The 15,421-nt window shown below is 39.3% G+C and overlaps 4 protein-coding genes across 5 annotated transcripts; all 4 read right to left on the bottom strand.

The window, feature by feature from the left end:
• Nucleotides 1-304: 304 nt before the first annotated feature.
• Nucleotides 305-4,187, bottom strand: LOC137711032 (uncharacterized). Its single transcript, XM_088685042.1, has 10 exons — nt 4,113-4,187; nt 3,778-3,894; nt 3,586-3,647; nt 3,346-3,396; nt 3,206-3,231; nt 2,737-2,839; nt 2,271-2,322; nt 2,135-2,185; nt 1,378-1,591; nt 305-1,274 (listed from the first exon to the last, which is right to left on the bottom strand). Exons 1-9 carry the CDS (start codon nt 4,185-4,187, stop codon nt 1,556-1,558), a joined length of 573 nt encoding a protein of 190 aa, XP_088541168.1. The 3' UTR covers nt 305-1,274; nt 1,378-1,555.
• Nucleotides 4,188-4,482: 295 nt separating this feature from the next.
• On the bottom strand, nt 4,483-8,551 carry LOC137747262 (conserved oligomeric Golgi complex subunit 8). Its single transcript, XM_068487341.2, has 12 exons — nt 8,284-8,551; nt 8,037-8,189; nt 7,789-7,937; nt 7,398-7,475; nt 7,185-7,278; nt 7,001-7,075; nt 6,580-6,876; nt 6,076-6,143; nt 5,931-5,985; nt 5,689-5,827; nt 5,104-5,288; nt 4,483-5,010 (listed from the first exon to the last, which is right to left on the bottom strand). The coding sequence occupies exons 1-12, from the start codon at nt 8,407-8,409 to the stop codon at nt 4,690-4,692; spliced, it is 1,740 nt and encodes a 579-aa protein (XP_068343442.2). The 5' UTR covers nt 8,410-8,551; the 3' UTR covers nt 4,483-4,689.
• A 450-nt stretch (nt 8,552-9,001) lies between these two features.
• Nucleotides 9,002-9,792, bottom strand: LOC148691003 (uncharacterized). Its single transcript, XM_088686681.1, has one exon. It carries the CDS (start codon nt 9,729-9,731, stop codon nt 9,150-9,152), a length of 582 nt encoding a protein of 193 aa, XP_088542807.1. The 5' UTR covers nt 9,732-9,792; the 3' UTR covers nt 9,002-9,149.
• Nucleotides 9,793-11,046: 1,254 nt separating this feature from the next.
• LOC137749427 (U-box domain-containing protein 35-like) lies at nt 11,047-14,611 on the bottom strand. Of its 2 annotated transcripts, none has more exons than XM_068489524.2 (8): nt 14,251-14,611; nt 14,083-14,159; nt 13,859-13,980; nt 13,585-13,797; nt 13,100-13,379; nt 12,480-13,007; nt 11,590-12,363; nt 11,047-11,416 (listed from the first exon to the last, which is right to left on the bottom strand). In XM_068489524.2, the coding sequence occupies exons 1-8, from the start codon at nt 14,423-14,425 to the stop codon at nt 11,372-11,374; spliced, it is 2,214 nt and encodes a 737-aa protein (XP_068345625.2). In that variant the 5' UTR covers nt 14,426-14,611; the 3' UTR covers nt 11,047-11,371. The 2 variants fall into 2 exon arrangements, with proteins under 2 accessions (XP_068345625.2, XP_068345633.2); XM_068489532.2 differs by having other exon boundaries at nt 14,247-14,583.
• Between the last annotated feature and the right edge of the window lie 810 nt (nt 14,612-15,421).

Here is a 15,421-nt window from a genome sequence, read left to right on the forward strand (position 1 = left end):
TTGTTCAAGTGAGGATCCAGTGTTTGATTCCTTGATGTTTTATGTTTACTGCAATATAAGCATAAACAAGAGACAAATTCGATACTTTTATTTAAGAGTTTTTTTGTGCAACAAATGGGAAACAATGTCTTTTTCTTCATTATTTGATATCTATTATTTATGTTATATATTAGTTCAATTTCAAGTGGATTTTATTATAAAAAGTTAACCTTATTTACCTCGCTCTAATTATTTTGTTTTATTAACAAACCTTTTTTTTCCTTTTTTTTCCGGTTGCAAAACAAAGTTTTATATGCCCAACAAAAAGAAAAAAAATACTTAATTGAAGGTGAAAGCTCCCCTTTCATCCAATGCTCTCGACGGCAACTCAAACAAATTACAAGAAAATTACAGATCTTCGTTCAAAGGATAAAGAATGCTTTACAATTACAATTGATAATGTTGCCAAATAGAATTTAAGGGGGAAAAAACATACGTGAAGGCAAATGCTGCAATGTGACAACAACAAAAAAATGTCTGGAATGTTGAACCTTGACTGTATTTCTTGATATGATTCGTCGTAACAGAAGAAAAAAAATATAACTATTGAGTCGAAAAATTCCGCTCCATGTGGAAGTACAGGATATGGTAATGCTCCCCTTTCGCCATGCTCCGAACCATGAACCAAGATTTGATGATGCTTTGTGATGAAGTAGGAATTTCTATAGGCCACTTACCGACTAGCTCAAACCCGAATTTGGATGCAGCTGAAAGTATGGAAGGCTAGTCTACAGGAAGGAAAATATGACAAAGATTAGGGCCGGTTCGGAGTCCTCAGCAGTGTTTCTATCAGATGAAATCAACTCTTTTGCAGTTTTAAATAAGGGCAAGATAGCTTCAGCTACATAAGTGACATCTGTGCCGAGGATGATATCAAAACCTTGAGAATTAGCTTCCTTGATGGCTTCTATATGATCTCTATTCCCCACTCTAATCTTTTTGTAATCAGTTTGTCCAGAAATGTCGGTCTAAGATTTGAGTTGACATTAGGCTTCAGTAGGTCAAGCGCTTTTGAGTCACCATCAGTCGCGAACACAAGGTCAGCAGATTTAGTGGCGACCATAGAGCAAATACCCCGGAGTTGGATTTCTGGTTAAACGGAAGCCATGAACCGAGCTGATTCCCACAACATTAAACCAGTTGATTTGCAAGTGTGTTGATCCACTTTGGATAACACTTCTATCTTGAAAGTCAAATCACCTAGCTCTAGCTCAATTACCCATGAGCAAGAATGTCTTCAAAAAATGAGTTGAGTCACAACCTAATAAAAGCTCTAGTTCTGCAAACAATTATGAAAATTTAAGCATATTTCTGGAAGGAAAAAAGACGAAACTTTACCTCGTTGTCATTGGAAGGTAAGATGCCAGACATTTCCATCACTACACCGTCAGAAATGTCAACCTCCAAATCATTCACAGGTTTCTTCAAGATCTTCTCATTGACCTCTAGCACGATTTTCTCTTGACCAAGATGATCTACTTCGGTTGCTGCTTCTGTTTTGGTATAGGAGTTTGTATCATCTGAAAGGAGGAATACGGCTTGAACCCAACGCCTGGAATAAAAAACAAGAATTACATTTTGATCAGGGAAGATGAATTAGTAGAAGAAAAAAAAAAAAAAAAAAAAAAAAAAAAAAAACCTAAGGAAGAGCAGGATTTAATCAAAGTGACAACCCTCATCCACATACAGAACACAACCTACAACCCTAGTGAAAATAGGATCGTTTACTGATTCATAACCAACTCCGTTGACTGATTCTCAACTTGTTTGCAGCACAAATCAAGTTCTTCAACATCGAAACCATTTTCTTCAAATAAGCTCGTCAATAAGGGATCACAACCAAGCTTGTCAACCAAGAAAAAAGTAAAAAGTAGCTCAATGTACGAGCGTGTGCTAGTAAAACTTTCAGTGCCATCACCCCTGACATAAAAGTTTTCACTTAACTTTTGGTCCTTGCAATTCAATATTTCCTGTCAACTACCATTACATTAACTAAGAAGTAAACTTCAATATCTTGTAACCATCTTTCAAATAAGGAACAAATCAATCGATAATAAGGATGAACTTCAAAATACACACATATATATATATGAACCTGAGCAAGGTCACCAGTAGCATAGTCACGAAACAGCACACAACCATTTGGCTGGGGAAGAGGAATCCACAAATTTCTTCAGATATGAAGAAGCATACACTGCTTGAAATAAAAGTTTATAAGAATTATCAGTTACCTTGAGAACGTTCCTATTATTCTTCATAACATAGACATCTTCTCCGGAGACACTGCAGATAACACAAATATCTACTTAACAAGTCAGCAACCTTACTAAGTAAAAAAGATCACTCGTCAAATCGAACCACTGGGAAAGTTGCTCAATATGTTCAATTCATATACCATGGTTATAATATCCACGGACGAAGAAGAAATCTGCTTGCTTAGGTCATCAATGGTAAGATCACAAACAAATGCGCTAACACGGGTATCTACTAAGTCTTTACGTGTCTGCGATAACAACATAAAACTCGTCATGCATCACTTGTCACGGCTATTCAGTACCAACTACCAATCTAAATTGAACTTACTATTTTTTGTCTACTTGTATTTTATTGGTCAAACATGAGCAACGTCCCTTGAACATATTCAATCAAGTATCCCTTGCCATGGACTGAGCAAGTAGATGTAGAAGAAAACCACACCTTAACCAAGTTAACAGCTGTTGTTGAAAAATCGCATGCATGGACAAACACATCTGCATACATCGCAACCAGTGGGAAAATAGTTTCCAGCTCCACAGCCAACCTGTATAGTGAGAATAGTAATCAATAATCCAATACATAACATCCTGACAGGAAAAGGGTCAGAGATCCTCTATAGAGAAACATACAATAGATCACCAACTTTAAACAAACCAAGATAAATACTTTGCCACAAGAGTGTACAAAATTTACGGGAAAAGTAAAACTGGAAACAAGATTCTGGTTCATCAAGACAAGACAGAAAAAAAAAAAGACAGGCATTTTCCGTTTTGATTCGAGTAATTAGTCCACAAAAAAGAAGTAAATTATACTTCTTCCAAATCAATTTGCGCAGAAACGTGAATGATCTCAACTGATAGAGAGATATCTAGACAACAAAATTAACATGGATGACTGGCACACAATTTACCTCTAATATAACTTCCGCCCAGCGCCCTGAAGTCAAAAAGATGAAAACCAAAACAAAAATTAACATTTTACTGAATTGTTGGATGAATATGAAACAAGAAAACTAAAACCGCCATATCTCCAACATAATTCTTCACTGACCAAGAAATATTTGCCCCACTCCTTGTCCAGGTAGTGCCGAGATTTAAAGAACTGATTCAAGAATTCGCAGTTAAATTTATACAACACCGGCCAAAATCAAAACTCGGATCCAAGCAACTGACATTAAGCATACAGAACAATGCAGCAGTGCCTAAAGTCAGCATTTTTCGAGCCCGGAAGCCGCAGAAGTAAATAGCTACGCTGAAATTTACTAACCGAATAAGTAAGCAACAAACATACCTTGTCTTGATGCCGCTTGTAAAACACATCCCAGTACTTCCTGGCATCTTTTTCATACTTTTCTGCAAAAAAGGGGTTAATGATCAAATGTAAGATATATATATATATATGTGTGTGTGTGTGTGTGTGTGTGTGTGTGTGTGTGTGTTGTGTGTGTGTGTGTGTGTGTGTAGCGAGAGGGAGAGAGAGTACCTCTCCAGAAAGTTGATAGAGTATCAGAGGTGGAGTAAATCTGCAATCTTGGGGCTGCTTGCTCTTGCTCTTGCTCCGAAGCTTCTTTGACAGTGGACGCCATAACCTCCAAAGCTTCTTCCCGAACAAAAGATGATACATATAAGCCGAATTCGAAAACGAAAATACGAAACAAACAAATTACAATCGATTTATGAAATTAAGCTCAATTTTGAAACAGAGTGATCCTGCTACTGAATTATCAGCTTCAATTAATCGATTTATGAACTATTTTGTTCACAATTTCATTTAACTTTGAATCGGATTTTTCCTTTGGAAACGAAGGAAATGTGCACCTGTTGAAATTGGAGGTGCAGGAGACGACTGGAAGTGAGAGAGATTTGACAGCTGCGGGAGCAGTTTAGTGCCATTTGTAACTGCAATACGCGGCAGGCCAACAATTTTGTAAATTATATAATGTGATTATTCATAATTGAATTATTATTTAAGTGTATATCAGTAAAAATAGGTGTATAAACATTATTAAAAAAAACGTTAATTAACACTTAAAACAGTTAAAGTAATAGTATCGTTTTTATTCTAAAACTATGTCCAGTCAAAAGAAGTTCAAACTTTTAAGTATAAAAGAGCAGACACGAACTAACAATAATTCCTTTTGATCTCATAGAAAGAAAAATGTAAGCAAAAATTTAGCGGTACAGAGGATGGTACAACAAATCAGTATGAAAGTGTTATTAATTTGCTGATGTTTTTCTACAATCAAATTGTTTCTCTTCTCTATCATATAACATATGAAATTCCGATATAACATCTTTGAGCCAAATAATTACAAGCAAAATATTAGAGCCAATATTCAAAATTACAAAACATGGGAGCTACAAGGAGTGTTCTATTTGCTTCACACGTCCGTGATCAGTGCGTCTCTTCCTCTGTTTGCAAAGTGGGGCTTTTCTGTTCCCCCTCATCAGAGTTGGTATTATCGGTTTCTTCAACAACCGGCGAGACCCTATTTTCTACCGCAGACACGTCACCGTTCTCAGTTACGTTCTTTTCATTTTCATTCTCATTTCCATCTCCGTTTCCATCACCAACAGGTTTCGTGAGTCCTCTTGATGGAGTGGCGACTGTCAATAGGCGGCCAATCCCATCATACAGACTCTTTGCATCCATGATTAAAGCAGCTCCACCAGGGTAACAGCGGCCAAAGCATGTGGCACAGTGCGGGTAAGTAACCTACGAATGCATTTGTAAGGTACAGAAGATGTCAATGTCTGTAGATGAAGAAAATATCAGACAATACGTAGCCTGAGTTTGTTTATATTATACCTCAATAAATGCTCGACAAAGTGAGAGGAAAAGTCCAGACTCGTGTTCTTTCAGCATCCGATTTGTATTGTACCGCAGTAAAGAATCAGAAACAGCCTGCAATCCCTTGATCAACTCTTGAGCAAGCACATGCTTTAAACTTATTGGGGCACAGGGGCGGAGGTCGTTCATTGCTGCAGACACGCCTAAACAAGAAAGAGACATATGCATAAATGCCTGAAAAAAGCAGAAATTGGGCCATTCCTCTGGAGTATTATGCTATAGGTGGACCTATTGACACACTATTTTTAAGAGCAACCATGATATGTATTTCCCACTTTACAATTCAGTTTTGCAGTTCATACAAGTAACCATTGGAAACCTACTTTCTTTCTTCCAAAAGGTCCCACACGACAGAAAGAAACTTATCCAGTATCCACATTCCACATCAATGATATTGGACCATCGATCATTATCTGGTTTACTAAAGTAGGCAGCTAAAAAGGAACAAAGCACACAAGATGAGAATTCTGTGGGGAAAGGGCAATTCCTCAGTAAACAACTAAGCATAGAAGATTTTAGCTGAGAAGCTTATATAACACTTACCATTAACAAAAACAGCAAGAGGTGGATGTTCCATAAGATAAGATGGCGGGGTTACATCATCCTGATTTTCATCAACATGACTGTTCGACGAAAAGCCAACTGCTGGTAGTGGGACCCAACGATGTGAATCCAAGACCACCTGAATTTAAGCACAATGTCAACTTAAATCTCTCAGTCTACAGCAATTATTTGCACTTTTAATCATAGAAACACTGAATTCAAGTCATGAATTATTCATTCACCTCAAAATTCTCAACTGCTGTGCTCATGTTTTTTGAGAACAAGTTGAGAACTGCCCTGGAAAAGTAACCAAGGTTAACATTCACAATGAGGAAAACAATTTAAGGTATATGATAGTCAAGAAAAATGGGGGAATAAGATCTGTACTCTTCAAACAGTGATGGCAGCAAGCCCCGGAAATCTAGCCCAACCCAACCAAGTCCCATAGCACAATACTGTCAACAGAAAAAAAAAAAGGAACAAGATCAGATAAACAAACAGAGCTTCTATTACTCTTAAATTTCAATAATAATAGGACTAGCATGACCAATTTACAAGATTTTATTCCTGGGCGTAAAAGGTAAAAGCATATGGCGAATTTATATCATTTAAATTGCAGACTCCTCTGCAGCACAAACATGTTTATTTGATGCCATTTCCATGTCTCATATAGTCCTGATGATACACACCCCAGCAATAATACTCCGAAGTGAAGCTTTGGTGCTTTATCATATGTTAAAAAGTGACGAGTAAATGAAAAGTTCAATGAATGGTGATATATCTTGCAAATCATGGACATTAAAGAAACAACCATATTCAAGCATCTATCTCCATTTATAGCGTGATGCGAGCATGTGCAAAATGATAATAAATATAACAGAGGACGCTCACCATGCATTGATCCAAGATATTTGATAAAGATCCGCCTTCAGTTATCTTTGGAAGCAGAATTTTGAGAGTCTTCAGGTGTGAAGTGATTATATGCATAGCCCAACTGAAAAGAAGACCACCGTCATAATTTTCTTCACTGCCTGATGTATCATCAGCAAATATTGCTCTATATTGGTTAACAACATCAAAAAGATGCATTCTATGACAATTTATCATCCCCTTCAGGTACTCATAAGCATTTCTCTGGTCCAGATCCTCCAGAATTCCAGTAAGCCATGCCTCCCGACATCTCAAAAACTAAAACACAGAAAAAATAAGGTCAGATACAAGAAAGCCTGAATGTCCACACATGTCATTTGAAGCGTTCTACATTGCAAAATACATAAATGTAAAGAATGCGCAAAATACATTAATCCCTTACCTGTAAACGCATTTCGTACTCACTAAAAACTCCTATTCTACGTAAATATCCAATAATACGGAGACATTCAGGTAACTGCAATGCACAAACACACATCCAGGAAGAAAAAAAATTAAAATTTTGTAATCAATGTGAACGAAAAATCAAAAGTGCACTAGCTGATGTTCAAAGAATTACACAATACCTGAATATTTGAACGAAGTTTCTGAAGAAGTTGAGAAAGAAGAGATTGAGTGGTCTGCCTGACTTCTGCAGTCAAAGCTTGAATAACAGGCAATCTTACAGAGGCAGAAAAGGAAATAAGCAAAACAACAAAGACAGCCTCAGTACACAATCTTTCACAAAGTTGAAAATTATTATTGGTTAATGAGGGGAATAAGGGGGCAGCAACACTCACTTGGGGTGCATGGTTGAAAGCTTGCTAACAAATGCTTCTAAGTCAAGAGCTTCATCGTAATTTCCATTCCTCACACATCTGCGTAAGAACGGGAATGAATTAAGCATACAAGAATTATCCTATGGCACAACCAGCTTCCGCAAGAAACACAACATTCCGAATAATCATGCTCAGCTACCATCAAACAATCCCATTCAGAAAAACGGCATTTTTCTATCCAGATAATGCATTGTTCGGGTTCTTGGGTAACTTAAGAATGCTGTGTTTCGGGTTTTGGGGTTCGAAAACTAAATCCAAATCGAACTTATGGGTGATGTAGCATGGATCTACACTACCTAGAGTAGTGCTACAATTCAAAACAATGATTTAAAACATTTTTTCAAACACATACGTCTCCATAAGCTGAGGGATTTCAAGTAAGTCGAGCAATGTACTGTGATTGGCTAGCAACGTCTGGTTCAATTTCCTCTTTTCCAAAATCTGCTCCGCAGATTCAACAAACTCAGTGCACCCATTCATCAACTTCGGCGTCTCCTCCAGCTACCAAAACCCAAAATTTCAAGTCAGCATTACAAAAATGCATCATAGATTCAAATTAATTAATTGATTAACCATAAATTAGAGTTAATTAATTACTACCAGAGACTCGAGATGTTTGTCAATGGAAGACACTTCGTTTCGAATTGCAACCAACGCGTCGGAAGCAGCAATGAAAGCTCGGTAATTGGCCACCGCCACCTCCTGCATTTGCCGCTGTATGCGCTCCGCATCGACCCGGAGAAGCTCCGGTTCCTAAAAACCCGACCCGAGAAAAATAAATCAATTTCAAGTCCAATTAACCAAACGAACAAGGGAGATAGAGGGGGGAGGGGGAGGGAGGGAGGACCTTGTGGAGGCGATCAAGGGTGAAGGAGAGGAGCTCGGTGACGTAGGGTTGCTGGGAGGCGGAGGCCAACGGGAGGAGGCTGGCCACCGCGGAGGAGTCGTCGGCAGCATTTTCGGACTCCATCATCGGATGCTGGAGCTCCGAATTGGATGGAGCTTTCGGATCTCGGACCCTCCGGTTGGGGGTTTGGACGTATCGGAGGGAAATGCAGATTTTCAGATCTGCTGCTGCTGCTGCTGTAATGGAGTTCGTTGCCCAGTTTCGATTTGATTTGCCGCGATTGGGATCTGGATCGAACCCTTTGCTGGGCTTATTGGGCCCCTATGGGCCCACTTTAAGAGGTAATTTTTCTTTTGATTTTCCAGTTTTATTAAAAATTGAAAACAGATAAAAATAAAATAAAATGCCTTTTTTTCATTTTCATGTTAAAGTGATACAAGGTATGACTGAGTTTCATTTTATCTTATTTTTGCTTGAGAAATTTGTAATTGTAATGGTTACACAATTCTGAACGTTATTAATTCACGTATTATAACATGAGTGAATTGATAATAAAGCGACTGTATAAATTACGATAAAACTTATATTAGTTTCTGGATAAATTTTCAAATCGATTTATACATAGTTATTGTCTGTTTAGGACGACCTACACTAAGTTCGGATCCTCATTTCTATCGCTCGAAGTGAAACTAGATCACAAATTAAATCACCTTCAAAATTTACATAAAAAAGAATAATTAACAAATAAAATTTTAAATACAAGTAGGAGTCTATATACATCACCCAAGATTTGGTCAATGCCTCTATGGCAATACAAATTCAAAAACTGAAATTTATGGCATAGTAACAGTCTAATTTTATACTTCTCACCAAAAAGAAAACACAAGATGGTGAGCTAACAAGATGAACAAAAGCAAGACACGAACAGAAGAAGGAGAAGAAGCCATGGAGGTGTAAAAGTAGTTAGGAAGTGGATTGTTGTTCACCACTCCTGTTCCTGTTGTTGCTGTTGGCACTGGACCGGCAGGAGGCATGTCGTAGAAGTAGACAAACCGAGGAGGAGGAGGAGGAGGAGGAGCGCCTTTCGAAGAATATGATGGGGGTGACGGGGATTGTTTTGGCGGTGAGGAAGGTGGTGATGGTGATTGTTTCGGTGGTGAGGGCGGCGGAGAAATGTAGTAATATTGAGGTGGAGAGTGGTGCACTGGTGGCGGTGATTGTGGTGGTGATGGCAGTGGACCTGAAGGCTCGAGTTCAGGAGAAGGAGGTGGTGAACATAGGACTGGACATGTACCGCATTCACTGATGCATAGTAAACCAGTCTCAGGATCCACCGTTTGATCTTCATATGTCAACCCGGCAAACATGATCAGCCCGAAAACCACCGCCTTGAAGGACCGGGGAATCCATTTCCTTGCCATGGATACTAGATCTTTGGAGTTACTCATCTGATAGAGGCATAACCTTTGACAACTGACCAAGTTATGGTGTGGCCTTGAGAAAACTTTGTTCTACTTATCTGCCCTTTATACAAGCGTGTGTATGGCACCTCAAAAGGTTTGATTTAGATACTCTCTTATTAAATATGTAGAACGAGGATTAATTACTCAAGGAAAATACGCACCAATAAAATCGGTTACAAATTTTTAATTAAGAAAAACTAAAGTAACAGTAAACATACGATAAAATGACACTAAATTGTGACTTACATACGGTTCACTTTTATTTTTTTTTTCATGCACACCCATATTGCATTGGTATTATCTGTTTAGTGTACCCAATTATATTTCAATTAGGAGTTTGTACCGATTTTATTTGCGCTAATTTTGCTAGCTACTTTCATGTCATTTGAAGCCTGTATTTTTGCATTCTTTCAATTTCATGGGAAAAGGAATCCTAAGAAAGGCTTCAATGACAATCTAATCCTCTACCTCTAGTTTGTACTGTTTTTCTGATGCCTTTCTGCAAACATAATCCACCTTTGGAATCACTTTGTGCTCCTCCTTCTTTAGACTTTAGTTATACCTTTCTTTGTAAGATGGACTTCTCTTATTTGGAATAAGGATATCTCACAACTATTTCACTAACTTTTTGCTCTTCTAATCCACCTATCTCAACTCGCATACTCAGTGGTAGAGCCAGAATTTTAAGTTTAGGAGGGACCCAAATGTCTCAATCTAAAACGCTTTCCTGATCTTCTATAAATTACTATGTCGTGTGGTGAATAACCGACCAACATCTTTTAGGTCTGGTATGATGTCGTCCTCATCATTCTCTTCATTAAATCTAAACCCCAAACCTATATGACTTTCTTCCTCTCTCTCCCTCCACTGATCCCAAAACCAAGTCCTCCTCAAAGTACAAGCAACGGATTGCCCAAACTCCATAGGAGCCACCAACCTCAAATCAAACCCAATTAAATAAATTAAAGTAAAAACGTCGGATTGGAGCCCTAAGCCTATGAAAAACCTTGAAAATTATAAATACTAAACCTTTTTGCGTGAAAAAAAAAAATGCCAGGATGGGCCCGGGACCATTCTGGTCTTTTCATGACTCCGCCTCTGCGCAGACTTATGCATAACCAAGTTGATTAAAGTAGTATGTTTCTCGGTCCATTTGCACCCAACTTCGGATTCCACTCCCATTTAGATTAGATTTGATTAGATTATTGCTCAAATAAATAAAATTTACCGACTTCTTTTAGGCCTCCAGTTTTCAGCTAAGTACATATATCCTTCCAGGTTTCCTTTTGAGTCACCACGCTTTAATCTTCTCAAACTTCAACTGCAGAGGGCAGTGACCGTCTTATAATCCAAAAGGAAAAGATTATGGACAGGCACAGCATGAACACAAAGTACAAAGAAGTTAAAGAACAATGATTTACTAATCACAAACCCACCAAAGATTAGCTTAAACCAATCAGTGAAAGAAGCCTAAGAATATCAACTTTTTCATTTTTTCTGGTATCAGTTTCCTATTATCTACAAACACTCCTTCAGCTTCTTCAATTGTAACTAGCTTTCCGGCCTTTCGTTCCTCGCGTCATCGGGTGCTTTTGAATTGTCTGCGTCTTCTTTGTACTTCGGCACTATATGTCAACTCCGCCCCCGGAGCTACTCTTATTCAGTGGCTCCTGGTTTTCAACAATGTAGCATAATTAAGACGGTAGCAGATAAAAACTATAATAGAAAATACGAATGAGAATTGTTATTAGCACTCTAAAATAGTTATTATGCACCCATGTTTCCCTCTCTTATTTTCTTCAATAGCAGCGTCCAAACGAGTCTACCAGTTAATGTTACAAACCTGACTATTTGTAGTTGATGTTCTTGATGTGGAAGGACGTGACGTGGAGCTTGGACTATAACTGAACCCAGGAGGAGTAGTGTCACCGGTCCTTTCAAAGTCTCTTAACCGTATAAGTTCTGGCACTACAACTGTGCCAAGGTCGGGCCTGTCCTTCTTCCTTAGCTCTGTGCATTGTAATGCCAAGTTAGCGAACGCTAGAGCCTCTTCAATTGGCCAGTCAGTCACTGCTGGATCAAGCATCTCTGAAAATATTCCCTTCTCGATGGACCTCCTAACATGGTGAGCAAGTCCCATGGCAGGCTTGGCTGTGATGATTTGGAGTAGTACTATCCCCAACAAGTATATATCCGATTTTGTTGTTAACATGCCAGTTTGTTGGTACTCAGGATCGATGTAACAAAATGTTCCAGGGGCTGCAGTCATGTGGTATTGTGTCACCTCGTCTGCTACAGATGCTGGAACTAAGCGTGCTAGCCCTACATCACTGATCTTGCTCACAAAGTTCCGGTCTAATAGGATGTTTGCTGGCTTTAGGTCACGGTGTACAAGGGCTTCCGGCTTTGCTTGGTGAAGGAAATGAAGTGTTGTTGAAATTTCAGCAGCTATCTTGAACCGTCTCCTCCACGAAATTGAGGGGGTGTTACCCCTTCTAAATAACCGATCTTCTAAGCTTCCGTATTCCATGTATTCGTATACTAGGCATCCGAATTCAGGGCAGGCACCAAGGAGGAGAACCATGTTAGGATATCTAATGCAGCTCAGGACCTCAACCTGCATGTCAACACAAAATATGATCACATTTGATAACCATTTCGTTTTTTGTTTATTTTCTGATAGTACAATGTTTATGTAATGTTTCAAATCTCAAAATTTTATCAATAGCATACTTCCTGTTGGAATTGCTTCCTCCCTTGAGCAGCATCAGGTCTCAAAACTTTGATGGCAACCAGCGTGTGATCGAGTTTGCCTTTGTATACGGGTCCATATCCACCCTCACCAATTTTATTCGCTGGTTCAAAATTTTCCGTAGCTTCTTCAATTTCTTCAATGGTGTACTTCCTATACCGGAGATCATTATGTGCCAAAGCATTCAACGCCCGGTTCTTCTCTTCTGCCTCTTTCTTTGCCTTCATCTCTGCCTGTCTTCTTCTCTGAGCTTCCATCTCCGCCAACTTCTGCGACGCCTCAGCTGCTTCTATAGCTGCTTTGCACTTAGCCTTCTCCATTTCCACAATGGCAAGGGCCGTCTGTTCAGCAAGCTTCACTTCCTCGAACTTTCGCGCCTCCTGCATCCACTGACTAAGCTCGTTAGCCTTATTTTTTGCCGAGATTGCTTCTTTGCAGGCCGAGCTGTACATGTCCATTGTTTGCTTCAATTCGAGCTTTAATCTTCGCATTTCAGCCTCCATATCCCGCTGTAATCAATCAAACAGTTAACAGCCAGATTATTCTTTTATCTAGGCCTTGATTTATAAATTTTTATGCTACCAAATTAATATAAACGTACTGCAGATTGTCTGGATGAGTCCTTGGGAGAATTTAATGTACTAGAGAAATCGAAACATTGGTTTGTCATATCCACTGATCCAAATAATGGCATTGAAAAGTCACTTTCATCAGCATTCGAAGTGCGGTTGCTAAGCGAAGACCGTGCTGCAGTACGGTTAGCCATGTCAACATTAATATCCAACAAGAGATTGTTCGGAGCACTCCTTGTCCTCTCGCGCGCTGCAGGCATTTTGACTGATCCTGGAACCTTCCACCCTCCCCTTGATGCAGGCTGTCCTCTGCTTCCACCAACAGCATTACAAAAACCACAACTTGTTAGCATAAGAGAAATTCTCACTGCACGATGTTTTGTCTTACTTAAAGACATGACACTTTGCAAAAACCTCAACCGTGCAATTAAAAGAGATCAGAGTTGAAGAAAACTGAGAAGAAGTGAGGGTTTCTTAACACGTTGCCCTGAAGAGAAGCAATTAAAATACGGACCTAACTCCGTTTTCAAATTCATTATTATCTGCTGGGGTATGATATGGAAGTCCCTGGGAGGATGGCTGTTTGGGTGGAACTGCAGTATTAACCACTGGCCTCTTTGCAGTTCTTGTTGACAACATCTTCCCTTTCTGAATTACGTATACAGAACAGAATTCCGGCGCTAATTTTACAATGCTGCTGGGCACATCATTCCCACTTTTAAACTTCCTGTGAAGAACCACAGCATCAGAACGTAGCTAGAGAGAGAGGGAGAGGGAGAGATTTAAACCTTGTAAGAGCATTCCTTGCTGATGCACCAACTACAATATTATTGAGGTAGTTGCAATTGACATATTCCAAAAGTGCTTTTGCAACATCACTGTCATCAAGGATAACCTCTTTCACTTGTGCCTAAAATTTGAAAAAGTAAAATCAAATCAAACCTTTTAGACCCTTCAAGCGATATTACGCGTAACACATCACATCTGTGATAGGAAAGATGCACGTACGTACCCCTTTACGAGCGCAATATGCACGGTAAGGAACGAAAACACCACGTCCATTATTACCACCCGAATCAGCATCACTTTCTGCGTAACTCCGAAAAGAAACAAAGAAATCACGTTGACAAGGCCAAACAATGTGTTTCGAAAATGAAGCAGAGAAAATAGAGGTACCTACGATTGTTTTTGTGCTTGACATGGATGAGGATGATGTACGGATTGGTGCTGGCGGTTACAAGATGATCAATAGCCCACCGGACGGCATAGTTGCTGTTCTTATTGTCCTTGTCGACAGCCACGGCAGTTGCATTGATGGGTGGAACGGTGTCGTCCGAGGAGTAATGGGAGGCCATTTTGCGTGACGCCACAAGCGCAGCACTAGCACAAACACGCACCAACGCCGCTGCCAATGGCACCACCCTCCACGTCCACCGCTCCGGGAAAGCTTGAGACGCAAGAAAAGAGGAAAGGGGAAAGAAGAAAGGAAGAAGGTTAGCTGATTAGGGCTTTCTGTTGGTGTGGTTGTGGAACTGTGGAATTGTTGTGCTAGGATAGCACCAAAATCTCTTGGAACCAACTCAAGCTAGCCCACAAGAAATTTATCAAATGAAAATGCAAGAACAAAATATAAAAGACACAAAGATTTTAACGAGGTTCCTCCACAGTCAGTGTAACTGGAGTACGTCCTCGGAGCAGTAGAAGCTCACCCGATAATCCACTATCAACCAAATGGGAGTTTACAAAGTGTTGGCAATCTCACAACCCAAAAGCCCAATACACCCAATAGCTCTCACACACCAAAGAAACAAATAGAGAAAGAAATATAATAAATAATTTCTTCTCTATACATATAGCTCAAAGCTATTACAACAACAACTACTTTGGTAGATGATTACTAACCGAATGAAGCAGCAGCTTCTCTTCTCTCTCTTTGCAGCTCCCTTTCTCCTCTGCAAAAGAAACCTCTTTCTTGCTCTTCCTTCTCTGCTTCTTAACAACCGAAACAAATGAGCTCCTTATTTCTCTCTATTTTTTCTGCAAAGGCAAATAAGCTCTCTTCTACTCTCTCTCCTTTTCTAAACCGAATCATGAGCACTCATTCTTAAAAACAATATTTCTTTTTCTTTTAGCCAACACCCACGGGTGTTGGTTCAAAACTTTTTCCACAAAGACAAAGACTTTCCCTTTTTTCCTCCCCAAAACAAGGAAGGTGTTTGCCACCTTTGAATTTGTTTATTCTAAAGTATGGCCACTTGGCCACTTATTCAACAATCTCCACCTTGGCCAAGTTCCGAAAAACGCCATGATAAGCCAAACAACACAATTAACACACAACATCACTCCCAATC

The sequence above is a fragment of the Pyrus communis genome, chromosome 15 (genome assembly GCF_041283825.1).
Source record: "Pyrus communis isolate YQ-2024b chromosome 15, ASM4128382v1, whole genome shotgun sequence".
NCBI classification, from domain to species: Eukaryota; Viridiplantae; Streptophyta; class Magnoliopsida; order Rosales; family Rosaceae; genus Pyrus; species Pyrus communis.